Consider the following 19,424-nt stretch of genomic DNA (forward strand, 5'->3'; position numbering starts at 1 on the left):
CCCCCTCTGGCAACCAGTCTGTTCTCTGTATCTCTGAGCTTGGTTTTTCATTTTGTTTGTTTTAGATTCCACAGATAAGTGAGATAATACAGTATTTGTCTTTTCTCTGATTTACTTCACTTAGAATGCCCTCAAGTTTCATCCATGTTGTCGCAAATGGCAAGATTTCATTCTTTTTATGTCTGAATAATATCCCACATTACATCTTTATTCATTCATCCATTGGTGGACACTCAGGTTACTTCCATGTTTGGCTATTGTAAATAATGCTGCAGTGACCATGGGGTGCATGTCTCTTTTCAGGTTAAGCCTTTGTTTTCTTCAGATAAATACCCAGAAATAGAATTACCGGACTATATGGAAACTCTATTTTTAATTTTTAAAAAGATTTTTATTTATTTATTTGAGAGAGAGAGAGAAAGAGAGAGAGAGAGAAAACAAGTCAGGAGGAGGGTAAGAGGAAAGGGAGAAGAAGACTCTCCACTGAGCAGGGAGCCTGATGCGGGGCTCTAACCCAGGACCCCAGGATCATGACCTGAGCTGAAGGCAGATGCTTAACTGACTGAGCCACCATGCTCTATTTTTAATTTTTTGAACCTCCATACCATTTTCCACAGTGGCTGCGCCAGTTTACATTCTCACCAGCAGTGCACAAGAGTTCCCTTTTCTCCACATCCTCACCAACACTTTTTGATACTAGCCGTTCTGACAGGTGTGAGGTGATATCTCACTGTGGTGTTGATTTGCGTTTTACTCATGATCAGTGATACTGAGCACTTTTTCATGTACCTGTTGGCCATCTGTCTGTCTTTGGAAAAAATGTCTGTTCAGATCTTCTGCCTATTTTCAAATCGGATTGTTGGGGGTTTTTTTGCTATTGTACGAGTTCTTTATATATTTTGGATTTTAACCCCTTATCAGGTATATGTTTTGCAAATATTTCCTCCCATTCAATAGATTACCTTTTCATTCTGTTTATTGTTTCCTTTGCTGTGCAGAAGCGTTCTCCTTTGATGTAGTTTCACTAAAAGTTTTTTTTAATGAAGTCCAGTTTGTTGATTTTATTGATTTTTAGTATGTGTATTTAAGTAAAAGTCATAATCAAAACCTACAGTTTTTCTCCCAGAAGTGAGAGTCATAGTTAATCTTAACTATGAATAACTGACTAGATTTAAGACTTAAAAAATTACATTGCTGTATGTAATTACTTGTCTTCAGTTACTAAACCTTTTTCCTTCATCTTTCCCGTAATATCACCTTTTTAATAATTCCTTATCACACATAGTACATTTGTTTCTGATTGAGTTGAACCACATTTCCATAAATTGTTTTTATTGTAACATCATAGAGGCAGCTAATGACTAAAGATTTACAGTTATGAATTCCTCTAACTAAAATAATTGAATTGCCTTCTCAGTTGTCCCCTTTCTCAGTCCACATTGGTATTTATTGCATTTATTTAAATAAAGGAGGGTAAGCCTTTCCTTCTCCTTTCTTAACTAATTCCTGAGACTAAGAAGTATCACTTGTGATGTTATGAGCCAATATTATAATCAGCAAAGGAAGTGCTCACACAAGGTACCATGAGAAAAGCTATGGCCTGCTCAGAGCCTTCAGTTTTGCAAGTTGTAGCCTGCTGCGTTCCTGGCAAGGATGGTGTTTACTCCCTCCAGTACCACAGAGGAAGCCTGTTTAGCCTCCTGCATCACTGGCCAAATTGCAGCTAAGTGCTGATTACAGCACCCTTATTATCTGGCACCGTGTGGGAGGCAGCAAGAAGCCTTCCCTGACTGGAGAGTGGCAATGGATTTTGTGTTAGAAAAATGTATTCCTTTTTTTTTTTCACACTGAGAGAACTCGACAGGAATGTTAAAAGTGTAGAGTAATCATAGAATCTAGTAGGTCATTGATACGCTATTAAATGCTATAAACTGTTTGGCAACATGGTCTGTTGGGTACAGCTCTAGACTAGCAATTCAGTGAATAATGTTTTAAAGTAGACTCTTGGTATCTCAGGTGTTTGTCCTGGGCAAGTTTCGTTATTGTTCCATACCATCTCCATTCCTTAGAAGTACTGTGTGTGTAAATTAGGTGCTGGATTAAAGGGCATGTGGATTTTTAAGTGTACTCTGAAATGCACATTACACAAAATGTCTGGTTTCTTGTTTTTTTCCCTCTTGTTTCTTATTTTGAAAAAATTTTAATATGCTGAAACCTAGCAAGAAAAATAAGTTGATAACCTATGCCCTTCACCTAGAGTCACTGCTTATTAACATTATTTTTTAGTATCTCACTTTAGTGTTTTAAATTAGACATATTAAGAAGTTGTAAAAATGTAAGAGAATTCCTTGACCAAATTTCCCCTAATGTTAATATCTTATGTCATCACAGTAAGTTATCAAGACCAGGACATTAATACTGATTCAGTATTAACTAATTCACGGGTCTTTTTGGAGTTTTGCCAGTTTTCCCACTACTGTCTCTTAGTAGTTTGGGATGCAAGTCCAGGATCCTGTATTCTACTTAGTTGTCACGTCTCTTCAGTGTTCTCCAACCTTCTCCAACCTGGGTAGTGTCTCAGTCTTTCCTGATCCTGAGGCTTTTTTAAAAATCAAAGTATAGCTGACACACAGTGTTCCATTAGTTTCAGGTGTACCATATAGTGATTCAGCAGCTCTGTGCTGTGCTCACTGCAAGCGTAACTCCCGTCTGTCACCTTACAAGGCTGTTACATTGCCATTGATGGCATGCCCTCTGCTGTACCTTTCATCCCCGTGACTTATTCATCCCTTAACTGGAAAGTTGTACCTCTCACTCCCCTTCATCCCTTTTGATCTTCACACATTTGAAGAATACTGGCCATTTATTCTGTTAGCGTGTTTCTCAGTTTGGGCTCCTGGGCTGTTTGCTCATGATTAAATTAAGGCTGTGCGTTTTTGGCAAGAATACCACCAACATGATGCTGTGCCTTTCTCAGCACATCGTATCAGGAGGAGCGTGGTGTTGCTGTGTCTTCTTGCTGGTGATGTTAATCACTTAGTTAAGGTGCTGTCTTCCAGGTTTCTCCACTATAAAGTTACTATTTTTCCCTTTGCAATCAGTAATTATCTTGTGGGCAGATACTTTGAGACTATGCAAATATCCTGTTTCCCATCATACTTTCACCCACTAATTTTAGCATCCATTGATGATTCTTGCCTGCAGTAATATTACTGTGGTGTTTGCCTTTGGTGACTTTCTATTTCCATCATTCCTTTTATGTTTTCAAATTGGATTTCTTTTTCTGTAAGGAAGAGCTGTACCTTCTTCGTTTATTCATTTTTTCATTCATTTATTTATCTATGTTATTATGGACTCATGGATACTCAGAGAAGTGTGGCTCCCCCGTCCACACTACCCTGTTCCTGTTGCCTCATTATTTCTACCTTATTCGCACTCCTACATGCCGCAACACTATTATCACATGCGGGACACTTCACGTTAATATACGAATACCCTCGTCTAATGTGCCGTTTATAGTTAGATATCCTCAGTGCACCCATAATAGTCTTTACTGTATGTTTTGATCTATAACTCAAGGATTATGTGTTATATTTTCTTGCCAGAAATTTCTCTTAAATTTCCTCCACTATCACCTAGAACTGTTCTTTTTGTCTCTCTTGATAAGGATGTTTTTGAAGAATCATGAGAGTTGTCTTGCAGAATCTCCCTCCATTTGGTTTGTTTCCTCTTGAATAGATTTAGGACAAACATTGTTGGCAGGAATGTTGCATACATTATTTTGTATTCTTTTCAGTAGATCACATCAGGGAATACCATATGTCAGTCTGTCCCATCATAGTTGCTGTATCCCTTCATTTGGTTAAGGTAATGTCCAGATTTCCTCATTGTAATGTTACCTTTTCCTCTTTGTAATTAATATAATCTGTGGGGGAGATACTTGAGATTGTGTTGAATATCCTGCTTCACTCAATGGTTATAGGATCCATCAATGTTTCTTGCAAGAGTCAATTATTAATATGGTGGTTATAAAGTCATGATATCCTACTTCTATTATTCATTCTATATTTATTAGTTGGCATTATTCTGTAACAAAGATCTTTGTTATACCACTTATTTATTTAGAATTAGTATAGACTCATGGAATTTTTTTACAATAACAGCTTTATTGAAATATAATTCATATACCATACAATACACCCCTTTAAATTATATACACTTCACTGGTTATTAGTATATTCACTAAAGTGTGAAGCCATCACCACAGTTAATTTTAGGACATTTTCATCACTTCAAACAGCTATCCTGTGCCCTTTAGCTATCATTCCCCAATGACCCTAAGCAATCACTAATCTACTTTCTGCCTTTATAAATTTGTCTATTCTGGACATTTCATAAAAATGGAATCATATCGGGGCACCTGGGTGGCTCAGTTGGTTAAGCATCTGCCTTTGGCTCAGGTCACGAGTCCAGGGTCCTGGGATTGAGCCCCGTGTTGGGCTTCTTGCTCAGCAGAGTCTGCTTCTCCCTGTCCCTCTGCCTCCCCTCCTCCTGCTCATTCTCTCTCTCTGTGTGTCAAATAAATAAATAAAATCTTTAAAAAAATGGAATATAATATGTGTGGTCTTTTGTTGATGGCTGCTTTCATGTAGCATAATGTTTTCCAGGTTCTCCCATGTTTCCATACCTACTTCTTTTTATGGCTGAATAATACCCCATTGTATAGATAAACCAGATTTTGTTTACCTGTTCATTAGTTGATGGACCCTTGAGATGTTTCTACTTTTGGGCTCTTGTGAATAATGCTGCTATAAAAATTTGTATGCAAACAAAAATGTAAATGTACTTAACACTGCTGAATGGTGCACTTAAAAATGATTAAAATGTTCCATTTTATGGTACCTATTTTTACCGCAATAAAAAAAAAAATTTATGGAATGTCCGTGTGGTAGACTATTATATAGCCACTTAACATTATATTTCAAAAACCTATATAATAACATTAAAGATGCTTATGATATCTTAAGTTAAAATGGTATAAAAATCATAAACATTATTTCAAATATATTAAAATGTATAGAAATATTTGTAAAGATGTTTGTTTCCTTGATATTTCAAGATTGTAGAATTAGGAAGAGACTTTCATTTTCTTTTTTTTTTTTTTTAAAGATTTTATTTATTTATTTGACAGAGAGACAGCCAGCGAGAGAGGGAACACAAGCAGGGGGAGTGGGAGAGGAAGAAGCAGGCCCATAGCATAGGAGCCTGATGTGGGGCTCGATCCCAGAACGCCGGGATCATGCCCTGAGCCGAAGGCAGACGCTTAACAACTGCGCCACCCAGGGGCCCAGAGACTTTCATTTTCTTTATAAATTTTTTCAAAATTTACAAAGTGAGTATGCGTTTTTATAATCGATGAAGAAAAACACTAGAAAGAAAAAAAATTGTACAAGAAGGGTCTGGCACCAACAACCTTTTTATAACACATATACTATCTCAAAAATCCTTTCAATTAAAGAAATAATAGGGTGAATAGGTGGAAAGCATTCACAGATACAAACATCCTGTTATAAAAGGATAAAAAGTATAGCATAGGGAATATAGTCAATAATGTAATAATGTTCTGTGTTGACAGATACGGTGACTACACTTATCGTGATGAACATTGGATTATATGTTAAATATCTATTATGCTATCTTATGTATATGATGCACATATATATAATGGAGAGTAGTTCAAGAGAATGGTGCTCCGTGGGCATAATTGTATGACATGCTCGAATGTTGAATCTGTTTTTCTAAGATGTATATTTAGGATTTTCCCTGTTTGTATAAGTAAATAGGAAATTTTCCATGACAAAAATGGGAGGAAATACAGTAATTGCATTTCTTTTACTGTGTAGGAATTCTTTCTGTTTTGTGTTGATTTACTAACCAGGCTTGGTTAGGCTTGCTATTAAACAACTTTGTTTGAAAGAAAGAGAATATTAAAGGAGAAAATGCAAATTTAGTAAGATCGTATTCCAGGTTAGACTAGAAATTCTAGTTCAGATTATTATAAGTATATAAATATCTGTTATTTCTACTAAATTATAATTTAAAACTAGAGCTCAAAGAAGTGGTAGCTTTTGATGTATAGGAGGTATCTAAATGTTACAATTACATAGCGTCTCTTTCGTGCCTCTTTTGTTCAGGGCAAAACAAAACGTGTTTATTTAAATTGTCTGTTCCGCTTGCCCAGGCTTGAAAGGAATTAAGTGGTGTCAAGATAGCATTGAAGATACACCTGATTTCCTCACTATTAGAGGCCTTAAGAGAAATGTTTGAGGACTTTAGTTGTGTGTCAGAATTTACTGTGAGAGGAGGTTTTAGCATTGTGTGTGTGTGTGTGTGTGTGTGTGTGTGTGTGTGTGTGTAGGGATGGGGTGGGGGTGGGATAGGATCTTTTCCATGCCGGGGGATTTTGTAATTCTGGTTTAGTGTTGAGAGCAGAGTGAGGTAGAAGAAAAACAAGATTAATAGCAGTAGCTGTTGAAAATACTAGTACATAACAGTGCATTTTTATACCATGTTACCCATTCCTATATATTCACAATTTTTTCCTATATATATTTATATTCATAATTTTTTGTCTTAGTCGTTTTCTTTTAAAAAAAAAAAAGATTTATTTATTTATTTTAGGGTGAGAGTGCAGGGGAGGGGCAAAGGTAGAGGAAGAGAATCTTCAAGCAGATTCCCTGCTGAGCGCAGACCCCCAGCTCGGGTCTCACAGGATCTCATGACCCATGAGATCATGACCTGAGCCAAAACCAAGAGTCAGCTGCTCAACCGAATCACCTAGGCACTGTGTCTTTGTTGTTTTATGTAGAATTTTTTTGAATTTATCCTACTATCCACTGAATACTGATAATATTCTAGCACTGTATTCATAAAGCTAGGATTTAAAACTATATGAATGAGGATTAAAAACAGTAAGGAAAGAGGAACATATCTAGCAGAAATGTTAGGCGCCCACAAAGTCAAGGCCTGAGTATATCATATCTGATATTTTTGTTTATTTGTCCCTCTTTTTTTTTTTTTTTTGAGTAGGTTCCACGCCCAGAGCAGAGCCCAATACAGGGCTCAGACTCACGACCATGAGATCAAGACCTGAGCTGAGGGGCACTTGAGTGCGCCTGAGTGGCTCAGATGGTTAAGCATCCGCCTTCGGCTCAGGTCATGATCTCCAGGTCCTGGGATTGAGCCCCACATTGGACTCCTGGCTCAGCAGGGAGTCTGCCTTTCCCTCTGCCTCTTCCCCCCACTCATGCTTTCTCACTCTCTCTCTCTCTCAAATGAATAAATAAAGTCTTAAAAAAAAAAAAGACCTGAGCTGAGATCAAGAGTCTGATACTTAACCGACTGAGCCACCCAGGCGGTCCTGTTTATCTGTTTTTGAACTGGGAAAAAGGAGATGATTTATTTTGAATACCCAGCTTTTTTTTTTAAGCACATAGTTTATAAGGAAATTAATAGAGCGGAACTGTCAGAGAACCAGAATGTCATCTATATCTATATCTAAGGGGTTATTAAATCTGCTTAGAGGTTAGTAGGCAGGAGGAGCCTTGGAGATAGTACATAAATTCCAAGTTGCTATGCATTATTAAAATGCATAACACCTTCTAAAATATATGAAAGTAGTGGCAAACCATTAAGCTGTGGATAGATGCTTTGGTATTTTTACCGCAAATGCAGGAAAAGCCATGCTTCCCTTTGTAGCCATGGAATTTCTCTTCTTAAATAGGACCTTCTATTCATAGTTTTTCTTTTTCTTTTTTTTTTTTTAAGATTTTATTTATTTATGTGACAGAGAGCCAGTCAGCGAGAGAGGGAACACAGCAGGGGGAGTGGGAGGGGGAGTGGGAGGGGGAGTGGGAGAGGAAGAAGCAGGCTCATAGCGGAGGAGCCTGATGTGGGACTCGATCGCGGTACGCCAGGATCACGCCCTGAGCCGAAGGCAGACGCTTTAACGACTGCGCTACCCAGGCGCCCCTATTCATGGTTTTTCTGAGAGTAAGCTCCCAGTAACAATTTATAATACAAATAAATAATAGTAATTATAAATAATAATAATTAGGAACCATTTCTGCCATGTTTCATACTCTACTCTTTCCAAGAATGATGAGTTACAAAATAAAATCATAAATTAGAAAATTTTGAAAAATAGAAACAGCTTCCAAGAGAGTTTTCGAGAAGTTCAAAAAGATTTGGAGACAGTAATTTGATTCCGTTTTTGTCGTTGTTTTCTTCCATCAAACAAATCTGTCTCCTCGTGGTGTTAAGTCTCGTCTGTTCATCCATTCTTAGAGTCTCCTTGCGTGACTGGCATCATGTTTTATTAATGGCAAACTTGAAAAGTAAGTTAAATGACTTGCCCAGATCCTAAGGAAATCAGTGGGCTGTAGTAAGATACTATACATAGTTGTTGGGGTGGGGGAGATTTTTACCCCGCCCATCTTGGTTCTTTTGGCTGGTCTAATAATTAAATTGACACAAGACAGATTAATAGGAGAAAAAAATTAATTTTGTAAATAAGGAGTTCTTATAGGTAGGGGCCTAAGAAATAACCAAAGCAGATGGTTTATATACCTTTTAGAAAAAGAAACAATAAATTTGTGAAGAACTGGCAAGACAAAGAAACTTAGTCTTGGTTACTAATGAGTGAAGACATTAAGCAGAGTTTGTGTATACTGACTTCTAGGCTTTGAATTCTCTGTCTCTGATGATAAGGATGTTTCTTTACAACTGAGGGCTTCAGAGGGGAGGGGGGTGGGGGAATGGGATAGGCTGGTGATGGGTAGTAAGGAGGGCACATATTGCATGGTGCACTGGGTGTTATACGCAACTAATGAATCATGGAACTTTACATCAAAAACCAGGGATGTACTGTATGGTGACTAACATATAATAAAAAAATGATTATAATGAAAAAAAGGATATTTCTTTACCTCCTGGTACAGGGAGGGCACCTTTCACATGGGAAATTTATTTCCTGCTTTCAGGGGGACAGAGAGGAGGGTCAGAATGTGCTTCTATTGGCTGTTTCTCAAGCAAACTTTACTTCAGCATTACCACTGTGCCACTTTGACATATCTGGGGGCAGCCTGCCCTGAGCCCCATTATAGTGTCATTCTCTCTTTCCTAGAACTAGCTCCAAAAAGGAAGAAAAATAGATTTGATTTTTAGGTGGAATTTAGACTCTGCAAAGAGACCTGGATTACGGTCTGTTTCTGCTGTTTAACCGTATGTGTGGCCCTCCACGTCTGTTTCTCCAGCTTCAAAGTGTGAAAAATAAAGAGTACCTAATTCAGAGGGTTGTTTTGAGGAATTAATAAAATAATGCATGTAAGGTACTTCACTGTGTCTGGCCTATAGTAAATGTTCAACATACGGTTTTAAAAAAAAAATCCCTGCATGCATGGAGGTCTGTGTTCTACATCCTTTTTTTTTTTTTTTTAAGATTGATTTATGTATTTGAAGGGGGGGGGTAGAGGGAGAGAGAGAATCTTGAGCAGGCTCCATGCCCAGTGCGAAGCCCACGTGGGGCTTGATCTCACAAACCTGAGATATGACCTGAGCCGAAATCAGGAGTCAGATGCTTAACTGGCTGAACTGCCCAAGTGCCTCACTACATCTTTTTTTTTTTTTTTTTTTTTAAACTCTTTGGGTACTTCAGTCTCCTGAAGTCCTCTGTGGAATAAGAGTGGCATTAAGGATGGCAAATCCTCCTGCGGTCAGCATGGGTAACATCTAGACATGGATGCTTTCTCTGCGGCAGAATCAATTGGTTCCAAACAGCCCAAAGGAGTAGATACATGGAAAAGATGAAATCGACATGGTTTTAACAGAATTTTCTCTTTACATGCTTTTTTTTTCTTCTTTTTTTTTTTAAACAGTGCCTTTGAAGATGAGACCATGAAGCTTCGACAGCTGAAACTAGATAATCAGGTGAGTAAATCAGGAGTCTCCCTCCTGTTTTGCAATAAGTGGGCAGCTATACTGACCATGATGCTGAGAGTCTTGACTCTGAAGTCTTGGCAGGGTCACGGAAAGAAGACAGGAGAGGAAAAGGCTTTGATGTTACTAAGCAGTGTCTGGAGGTAGTATTTGCTGAACCAAGGCCCTGGGCTCTGGCAAGACCAAAGTGCTTCCAGGAGCACAGCCATAAAAATGGCCTTGGATTTCTAATCACTGAAAATTCCTTGGCACCTCTCCTAAGAATGAGAAGAATGTTAACACTATATTTCTATGTAGTAATTTGGTCCTGCTGCCTTACATACCTGTCTGCACTGTAATTTCATTTAAGTACAAGATTTTTTTCTTGTTCTAAAATGCAGATCTGAACATGCTGCTGGCTGCTTAGAAACCTCAACTGCTTACAGCACAATTTTCTTCACAATACCAGTCCCAGTTTTCAGTTACATATTAATTCTGTTTTTCAGTGATTTGATTTATGTTTGTTTCCTCCACGAGGGTAAGCTCCATGAGAACTGGAGCCAAGTTGGTTTATGATGATTATTATATCAGAAGTTCCTAGTGTAGGGCTGGGCACATACTAATCCTTCACTAAATATTTGAGAGAAGAAAGAAATAAATGAACAGTTGTACATCGTTATTTGCTATGATAATCGTTATTAGTCAGCTTAGAACCTATATCCAACGTCCGTTGCTTTCCCATTTGCAGTTTCGTATGCATGTTATTTAATTCAGGACATTCTATAGCTTGAGTCTACCTAGGTAGGATCATTAACAAAGTGGGACTCTGTAGGTGCCTAAACATACCTCTAAAGTTTTTTCTTACTTATGCTAATGTTGGAATTAAAAAGGGGACTTGTAGTATAGTAAGTTGCTTTCAAGGTGGAATCCTTAAAAACTGGGAGAGAGGTCTCTGCATGGCGTGCAGGGATGTGCGGGGCCACCCTCTGTAGGGCGAGGCCCTGGCGGGTCGGAATGCTATGCCCACCCCTGGAAGGCTCTGGCGCTCCTGCTCCTGTACGGCCACCCCCGCATGGCACCTACGAAGTCTTTTGTGGCCATGGCGCTAATCTAGGGACTCTCGTCCCGTTCCACTGCCACTCCAATCACCAGCTGGTGGGGTTCGGCCTCCTCACCTGTGCCTGGAAGGGGAGCGTTGCCCAGTGGTCTTCAGGGATCCTCTGTATGCAAGTCTTTGCCACCGTAGGAGACCTCTGGCTTCTAAGTGGCCATGATGGCCTCCATCGTCTGCTCAGGCCCCTGGCCCGCCTCATGGGCTGTGTCCTGAAGTGAGAGGAGAGGAGCATCTGGGGCACTCCAGCTGCCTACCTCAGTTGGCTTCAACGTCTGAATAAGAGTGGGGGCCACAGCCAGTCCAGAGCTGCCTGACTGGGCACATGACAATCACAGCTTCTTCACCCCTTCCCCAATCCCTGCAAGGGCCCCAGAGGGCTGGCCAGTGAGGGCAGAGACCCCTGGGCCCAGCCCTCTGGGCCCCAGCTGCCCCGGGCTCTCCCTGCGTCCAGGTGACACACACAGGACAGAGCTTGCCTGTCCGTGGGCCCCCGCGGGAATGGCTGCACAGCTGGGTATGCAGAGCCCACCTTCCACACAGGGAAGGCCGGCGCCCCCACCAGCCTGGCACCTGCATCTCGGTGTGTGTTGGTGAAATCCATTTCCAGGCTTAGTGATCCCCAGGGTGCTTGGGCTCCAAAGGCTGGAGACCCTGGCATGGGTGACCTGTCCCAGGGGAGCCTGGCCGTAGTGCTTTTTATAGATAGACTTCCTCGAAATCACTGCTGAGGTTAATAGGGCAGCTGTAGCTTCCCTCCAGCTGGCTTCCTTTAAAGAGACTGAGGGAAGGGCGCCCGAGAGCTTAGTCGGTTGAGCGTCCAACTCTTGATTTCAGTTCAGATCATGATCTCAGGGTTGTGAGGTCAAGCTAGTGCTCAGCAGACTGCTTGAGATTCTCTCCCTCCCTCTCCCTCTCCCCCCTACTGCACTCTCTCTCTCCAAAAATAAATAAAATAAAATCTTTCTAAAGAGACTGAGGGACATTTTAAGCAAATCTAGTTTTTCGTAGCCTTGCAGGAAAATGGCAACAAACTTCTAAGCAATGACAGGTGGCTGTCTCAGCGTTCTCCACGGGATGGGCTGCTTCTGAGCAGAGAACCACCTAGCATCTGTAAAGTTGTCAGGTGAAGGGTGTGAAATAAACAAGCCTTTCTAACATTGGAAAAAAATAAAAGGTGGCCCAGATATTTGGTAATTTTTATTCTTTACAGTGAGAATGCTGCATGTGATATGTGCATGTTGGGATTTTGTAAGCCTTTTATGGCACAGCTTTTTCAAAATTATGTTTTTATATGGGCGATAAAAGCATATGGTAAAGATTCCAATAACACTGAAAAGATATTGATGAAAAGTCTTTCTTCTACTTGGCTTATTTCTTTACTGGAAACTGTCACTTTTTTTTTTAAGGTTTTATTTATATATTTGTCAGAGAGAGAGAGTGCAAGAGAGAGAGCACAGAGGGAACAGCAGGCAGAGGGAGAAGCAGGGTCCCCACTGAGCAAGGAGCCTGATGTGGGACTCAATCCCAGGACCCCAAGGTCATGACCTGAGCCGAAGGCAGATGCTTGACTGACTGAGCCACCCAGGCATCCCAGACTTTTTTTTTTTTTTTTTTTTTTTGAGGGAGGTGGTATGGGGCAGAGGAAGAGGGAGAGAGAGAATCTTAAGCAGGCTCCATGCCCAGCACAGAGCCTGACGTGGGGCTGGATCCCATGACCCTAAGATCATGACCTGAGCTGAAATCAAGAGCCAGACACTTAACTGACTGAGTCACCCTGGCGCCCCTGGAGACTGTCACTGACTTCTAATGTATTCTAGCAGAGGTAGTCAATGAATGTACAGATATAAAATTTTATAGGAATTTTTTCAAATTCAAAAAGTCTGATGTGTAAATGTGGGTGTGAAATAGCCTGTGAGAATACTGGAAGGGCCTGAAGCATGCCTCAGGCGTGAGAAGGAGCTTGCTCAGCAGGGGGTAAGGGACTTTCCACACAGGCAAGCTGAGCATTCAAATGGCAGCACTACAGGAGGAATAAAACGTTGGGCTGGGAATCCCAAGACTTTGGTTCCGATTCTTACTCTGCTGTTAATTAGCTGTGTGATTTTAGGTAAGATTCTTAAACTCTGTGGGTCCCACTATTTCATCTGTAAAGTGAGCTCAGGCTGGATCACATAATAGAATGTGAGGATCTGAGAGTATGGAAGTTAGAGCTGAGATGGAGATACCCTGAGGAAGGCTAGGCTGCTGCTCAGTCTGGGCCTCAGAGGCTGGTAGGATCTTGGTGGAAGGCTCTCAGTCCAGGGCATGCCAAGCTATCCGAGACCATGCACTCTCATGTCCATGACAGTGGTTTAATGTAGGAGTGATAGTCAGTGGAGGTGGGAGAGGCTAGGGAACCTTACTCTCCCCACCTCTGCCTGAAGTATACAGTAGATTAACCTCTTAGGAGTCCTGTTGTGGGAATGTCCCCATGGTTGAGAGTCATTGGTCACGAACTTTGTAGGCTGAGAAAGTTTGCTAAAAGTAGCCAAAGTTTATAAGTCTCATGAGGATTGGTTCATACTAACCAATATGGTAAGTGATGAATCTAAACCAGGGGATTAATTTACTAATTTCTAATGTACTCTGTACGAGAGTCAGCTATCATCACAGCCCTGTCAGATAAGTGTGTGGCAAGTTTACAATTAGAGAAGTGGCCTGGTGAGTTTGAAATCAGAGCAAATGGAATTTGTAAAATGATATTTATGGTAAATATCATTGTGTAATCGTATAATTAATTCATTTCTACTAAGGCGATACACCCGCCGACGGAATGAGATAGGTGAGTATCTGACCGGGCCACTCCTGCCTTGGATGGTACTAGACACACTAGGTAACTCTCGCTGTAAGTTTTAGCTTACCCTATTTCCACACAGACCTTTTCCCTTCTCTTAACTCATTCTTTCATCGTCCGGGTTTCAGTAGTACTGAGTAGGTTAGTTTCTTTCATATCTGTCTTTTTTCCCCTGATAGTATAATCTTAGGTTTTAATGTTCGGAAATCCTAGGTTTACAGATAATTTGCACATGGCTATTTTTGTCCAGTATAGGGTTTTGAACAGCTTTATTGAGATCAAATTCACAGACTGTAAATATATACCCACTTAAAGTGCACTAATGATTTTTAGACCTTGTATCAAATGGAATCATACAATACGTGGTCCTTTGGGAAGAGATTCAACCGTGTTGTCGCCTCTGTCAGTGCCTCAGGCCTTTTTATTGTTGAATAACATTCCTAGTTGTGGCTACACCACATCTTGTTTATCCATTCATCAGTTGACGGACATTTGGGTGATTTTCACTCTTTGGCTATTACCGGTGATGCTGCTCTGAGTATTCGTGTACAAGTTTCTGTGTGGAGATGCTTTCGTGTCTCTTGGCTGGTGTTTCTAAGTATAGGTATCCCAAGGCACACCTAATATACCTCGGGTAACAGGAGGGCAGTTCCTGGGTCATAGGGTAACTCTCTGTTTCACATGTTAAGGAGCTGCCAGACTGTTCTCCAACATCACTGAACCATTGTACACATCCCACCAGCCATGTCTTTGGCCCCGTTTCTCCACATCCTTGCCAGCACTTATTATTGTCTGTCTTTGATTATAGCTATTTTAGTGGGTATGATGTGGTATCTCACTGTAGTCTTGATTTGCATTTCCCTAATGACTAACGATGTGGAGCATTAAAACGTACTCAGTGGCTCTTTGTATGTTCTCTTTGGAGGTGTGGAGAAATGGAGAAAACCCATTTTTAAATTGGGTTATTGTCTTTTTGTTGTTAAATTCTAAGAGTTCTTTATATAGCCTTGATCCAGGTTCCTTATCAGAAATATTATTGGTAGGGGCGCCTGGGTGGCGCAGTCATTAAGCGTCTGCCTTCGGCTTAGGGCGTGATCCCGGCGTTCCGGGATTGAGTCCCACATCGGGCTCCTCCGCTGGGAGCCTGCTTCTTCCTCTCCCACTCCCCTGCTGTGTTCCCTCTCTCACTGGCTGTCTCTCTGTCACATAAATACATAAAAACTTAAAAAAAAAAAAGAAATATTATTTGTAAATATTTTCTTCAGTTCTGTGGGTTGTCTTTTTACTTTCTTGATGGTATCATTTTCAGCATAGAGTTTCAGTTGATTTTTTCTTTTGTCTCTTGCACTTTTGGTGTCATATCTAAGAAACCATTGCCTACCCAAGGTTATAAAGACTTGCCCCTGTGTTTTCTTCTAAGAGTCTTACACTTCCTATGATTTGTTTTGAGTTAATTTTTATATATGGTGTGAGATGAGGTTCCAACTTCATTCTTTTGCGTGGGGATACCCAGTTATCCCAAGCACCATTTATTGAAAAGATACTTTCTCACTGGGCGTATTTTACTTTTATTTTTACTAGTTTCACTGGGGTACTCATTTTTTTCTGGGTATGTGGACACCTTAGCTGGGACAGGTTGTGAAGATTTTTAGGCTCCTCCAGCGATGTTCCTCAGACGCAGATGCACTTTAAGTGAAGAACATCTATGCCATCTGCTGGACAATGGGTTGAAATACAACGCAGTCCTTTTGGGTCAGGTTGCCCATCTGTTTGAACCTATCATTCTAAGAGAGGTGGTCTTTGGTGTACTGAATTGATATTTTAAGAAGTGTGATTTAAAAATTTTGGCCTTGTCTTCTTATGATCTCACTTTGTGGGCCAGGAAGATTAGTTATTTTTAGCCAAACTGTTAGATCACGGGCAGCCGTTCTGATCTTTACCTGGTGGTCAGCCAGTCTATTCCAGGGGCGTCACACTGTAACCACCCCACCAGCTCTAGGGAGTCTTTGTGGAAAATTGAGAACGAGTGATGTCACGCTCTCATTAATTTGAGGCTTGCCTGAGCTTTATTATTTTATAAAATGAAGCCCTTTGTCAGAATCCCTGCCCCCCCCCATCTACTCTCCTTCTTTCCTCACTTATTTTGGAATTACCATTCAGTATTTTGCTCCCTGAATGATAATAGGACGTACCACCACATTCTGGAGAAGATGGATTCTTTGAGTTATTCAGTTTCCAAGGGAATTGGGACATTTAAAGGCTTATGTGACACAGTCCTGAAAGCAATATTTTGGTTGTGCTTACGGCATCCAACAGTCACCTGCGGCTCTCTTCCTGACTGCCCGTCTTTCCTTTAACGTTGTTGATGAGGCCTCGTTGACAGCTTTTTAGGGCGGGTAAAACGTAAATGAAATGTGAATTGACATTGCCGCCTAGAAGCTCAATCAACACCTACCTTCTCCCTCATCCAAGCTATGTAAGGGTGATTAGAATGCTAAATCAGGCGACACTTTTCACCAAGATGGCAATTTGGTAGATATTTTATGATTTTTCTCTTGTTTACCAATTTGGACAATTGTGGGATATATTTAGTGCTGTAACATGGTAGCTTTAGCCCTGGGGTTCACAGTTCAAATCCACGGGGGTTTGTTAGTTGTTTTCCCTCAGGTGGTTGATCTAAATGAGTTTGACCAGTATCGAAGTTGATGGAGAACGGCTTCACCAGATGCATTCGCAGGATCTCTGTGGCTGAGAGTCTAGTCCGTCCTTTATGGGCCTAAAAACTTGGTTTTGTCGGTGAACCTAAATGTAACCAGGTCCTTTGGCACAAACTCCCGCTAGTCAAATTCACAACAGTCAATTATGAAACCGGGCACTATTAATTTACAATGAGAACTCCGGCTTTTCCAGTATATGTTCATCTCTGCTGGTCAGGATTCCCTGTTCCTGGAAATATGATACCTAAGAAGTTAATTGACAAGTAGATGGCTGATTGGTAAGCAGGGTATCTGGGGAAATAGAATTATTAGTGCCGAGGGACATTTCATCAAAGCCACGAAGAAGTCTTACGTAGTTTCTTGTCCACAAAGTGAATAAGCTCTCCTAGTAAATTGAATACTCTTGTCTACTAGTGTCAGCATTTCTCTGTTTTTGGACGGGTTGGATAAACTCTGCCAAATTGTTGTTCTTTGGCCCCCCTTTTCTGGACCAATACTTCTTTTTTCCCTTTCCTTTCCTTTTCTTTTTTCTTTTCTTTTCTTTTCTTTCTTTTCTTTTCTTTTCTTTTTTTCTTTCTTTCTTTCTTTCTTTCTTTCTTTCTTTTTTCTATCTTTCTTTCTTTCTTGAGAGGGGGGAGGGAGGAAGGGAGTACAAGTGGGGGGAGGGGCAGAGGGAGAGAGAGAATCTTAAGCAGACCTCCCCCACCACACACTGAGCATGGAGCCTGATGCTGGGCTCCATATCATTACCCCGAGATCATGACCTGAGCCAAAATCAAGAGTCGGGCACTTAACCAACTGTGCCACCCAGGCACCCCAGATGTCCCCTTTTCCATAGAACATTGTACTTCACATATGTTAACAAAATGGATTAGCTGTGGCCTGTGTTTTTGCTCCCTCTGTTGTTGCCAGTTATGAGATTATACAAGGCTAGATAACTGGCCACATAGAGCAGATGGGGGTTTCTCATGTCTCTATGTTTCATATTTCCCATCTCTTCAGCACATCCCCTATGTGAGACTTCAAGTTGCTTTGGGTTAGAAGAACCCAACAGCCAGTTCTGCGGGGAGAAGCTCATCATAGCTGCTTGTATATTTCCTGTTCCTGTTACATTAAGGTCCATCTATTTATATTAATTCATGAGTTTCAAAATAATCTCAGAAACTTCAATTATTCCTTCCCAGCTTGCCCTAACCTTTACTCTTTCTTGATAGGATAGTCTGTTTGGGCACATTATCTTAGCTCCCTACTCTTTTTTCTTATTCACAAGGTTGGGCAAAGAATACTTCTGTTTCTTCCATGTCCTTTGAATGAATCCACAAGCTTTCGTCAGCCCCATTGAGGAAAAACATATTTCCTTTCCTACTGATAGTCTCAAACCTTGGAGTGACTCTTTTTTCTTGTAGCACTTTTTAAAAGCTGTATCAATGAAAAAAAGTAAGTAGATAGCTTTTTGCCTAAGAAACAATGCAGTAGGTTATAATATCTTTGCTTTAGAATCATGGCTTAATTTTTTAGCTTGGAGCTTGGCACTTTCTTATTCTGAAATATCCCAGATCTATAATAATTTCCAGGTGTTATAAGCTCTTATTTGCCAAAGCTTAAAAATAATGTATGTGCTAGTACCTTCCTTTTCATCTTGTTAGATTTTTTCCTCATAGTCTCTCATGCTTTTTCCCCTGACTTTCCTTGATGCCATAGTCTCTATGTCATTTTTAGCCCCAGTGTTGATTACTTTCTATTTGGAATGTTCCAACTGTAATTTTTTCCCCTTTTTATCCTTGGCCCAGATTTGTTTGATTTCTAATTATGTAAAAATGAGCAAGAAAGCAAAACTTACTACTCTGTAGCTGATTAAAATAGGAAAATAAGTTGAGGTTTAGAGGATAATAGGTTTTATTTTTTCTTTCAATTATAAAAGTAGGAAAATTTAGAAAAAAATATAGAAAACTACAAAAAGGGGGAAAAGCCATATTCTGCAACCCAAAGTAATCACCATTACTGCATTTCTTCACCTTTTCCCCTATGCATAAGTGTTTATATATTTTAAACTGGTGACTGTGCTTGGATAATAATATGATAATTACTATAAATATTTTAAATAAACTTGGATCATGGCCTCAGCTAGGCTAGAAGTGCATTTGTATCATTTTAAATAGATCTTTAAAGGTATTTGGTAAATATTTGTTAAACGAAACGAGTGAATCCTTGTCCCTTTCTGTGCCTCAATTTTCCCATGTCTCAAGCAGGATAAATTAGTTTACAAGAGGTTTGTGAGGATTAGTGAAAAACTGTAGATGTTCGAAGCAGGTAGGTCTTGTCATAACTCTCCTGGCTATCATACCACATTTTTTTTTCCCCTAGAGAGCACTGCTGGAGAAGAAGCAGAGAAAAAAACGCCTTGAGCCACTCATGGTACAGCCAAATCCAGAAGCAAGGCTACGTCGATCAAAGCCAAGAGGTGGCGAGGAGCAAACTCCTTTGGTGGAACCTCACACCCCACAGAACGATGTCATCCTGCATGGTGTGTGTTTAGGCAGCATCTCTTCCCACTTGGGTACAGTTTTCATAAACCTAGGAGAAGGCAGGAAGATTCTCAGATGGACCAGAGGGACAATATTAGCATCGTTACTAGGTACCTTCGTAAATTTTCATGATCACGTTCTGGGTCTTTGAGTTACAATAAAAGCAATGGTTTAATCAGTGGAGGATCTTTGAAGTTTGTGTCCGTCCTAGAACTGGGTTGTTTTCATTGCCAAATGAGTTAGTCCAGAAGGGCCTATTT

At 40.4% G+C, this 19,424-nt stretch overlaps 1 protein-coding gene across 3 annotated transcripts in view; it reads left to right on the top strand.

The window, feature by feature from the left end:
• TULP3 (TUB like protein 3) overlaps positions 1-19,424 on the top strand; it is a 68,630-nt gene that overhangs the window by 27,261 nt on the left and 21,945 nt on the right. For 2 of the 3 annotated variants that reach the window (XM_008704856.2, XM_008704857.2), the window contains exons 2-3: positions 9,936-9,987; positions 19,004-19,163. In XM_008704856.2, the coding sequence (XP_008703078.1) occupies positions 9,936-9,987; positions 19,004-19,163 (212 nt within the window). Of the gene's footprint in view, positions 1-9,935; positions 9,988-13,881; positions 13,911-19,003; positions 19,164-19,424 lie in introns of all 3 variants that reach the window. The other variant, XM_008704858.2, reaches the window with a different exon arrangement.

The sequence above is a fragment of the Ursus maritimus genome, unplaced genomic scaffold (assembly GCF_017311325.1).
Source record: "Ursus maritimus isolate PB19 unplaced genomic scaffold, ASM1731132v1 scaffold_26, whole genome shotgun sequence".
Taxonomy (NCBI): domain Eukaryota; kingdom Metazoa; phylum Chordata; class Mammalia; order Carnivora; family Ursidae; genus Ursus; species Ursus maritimus.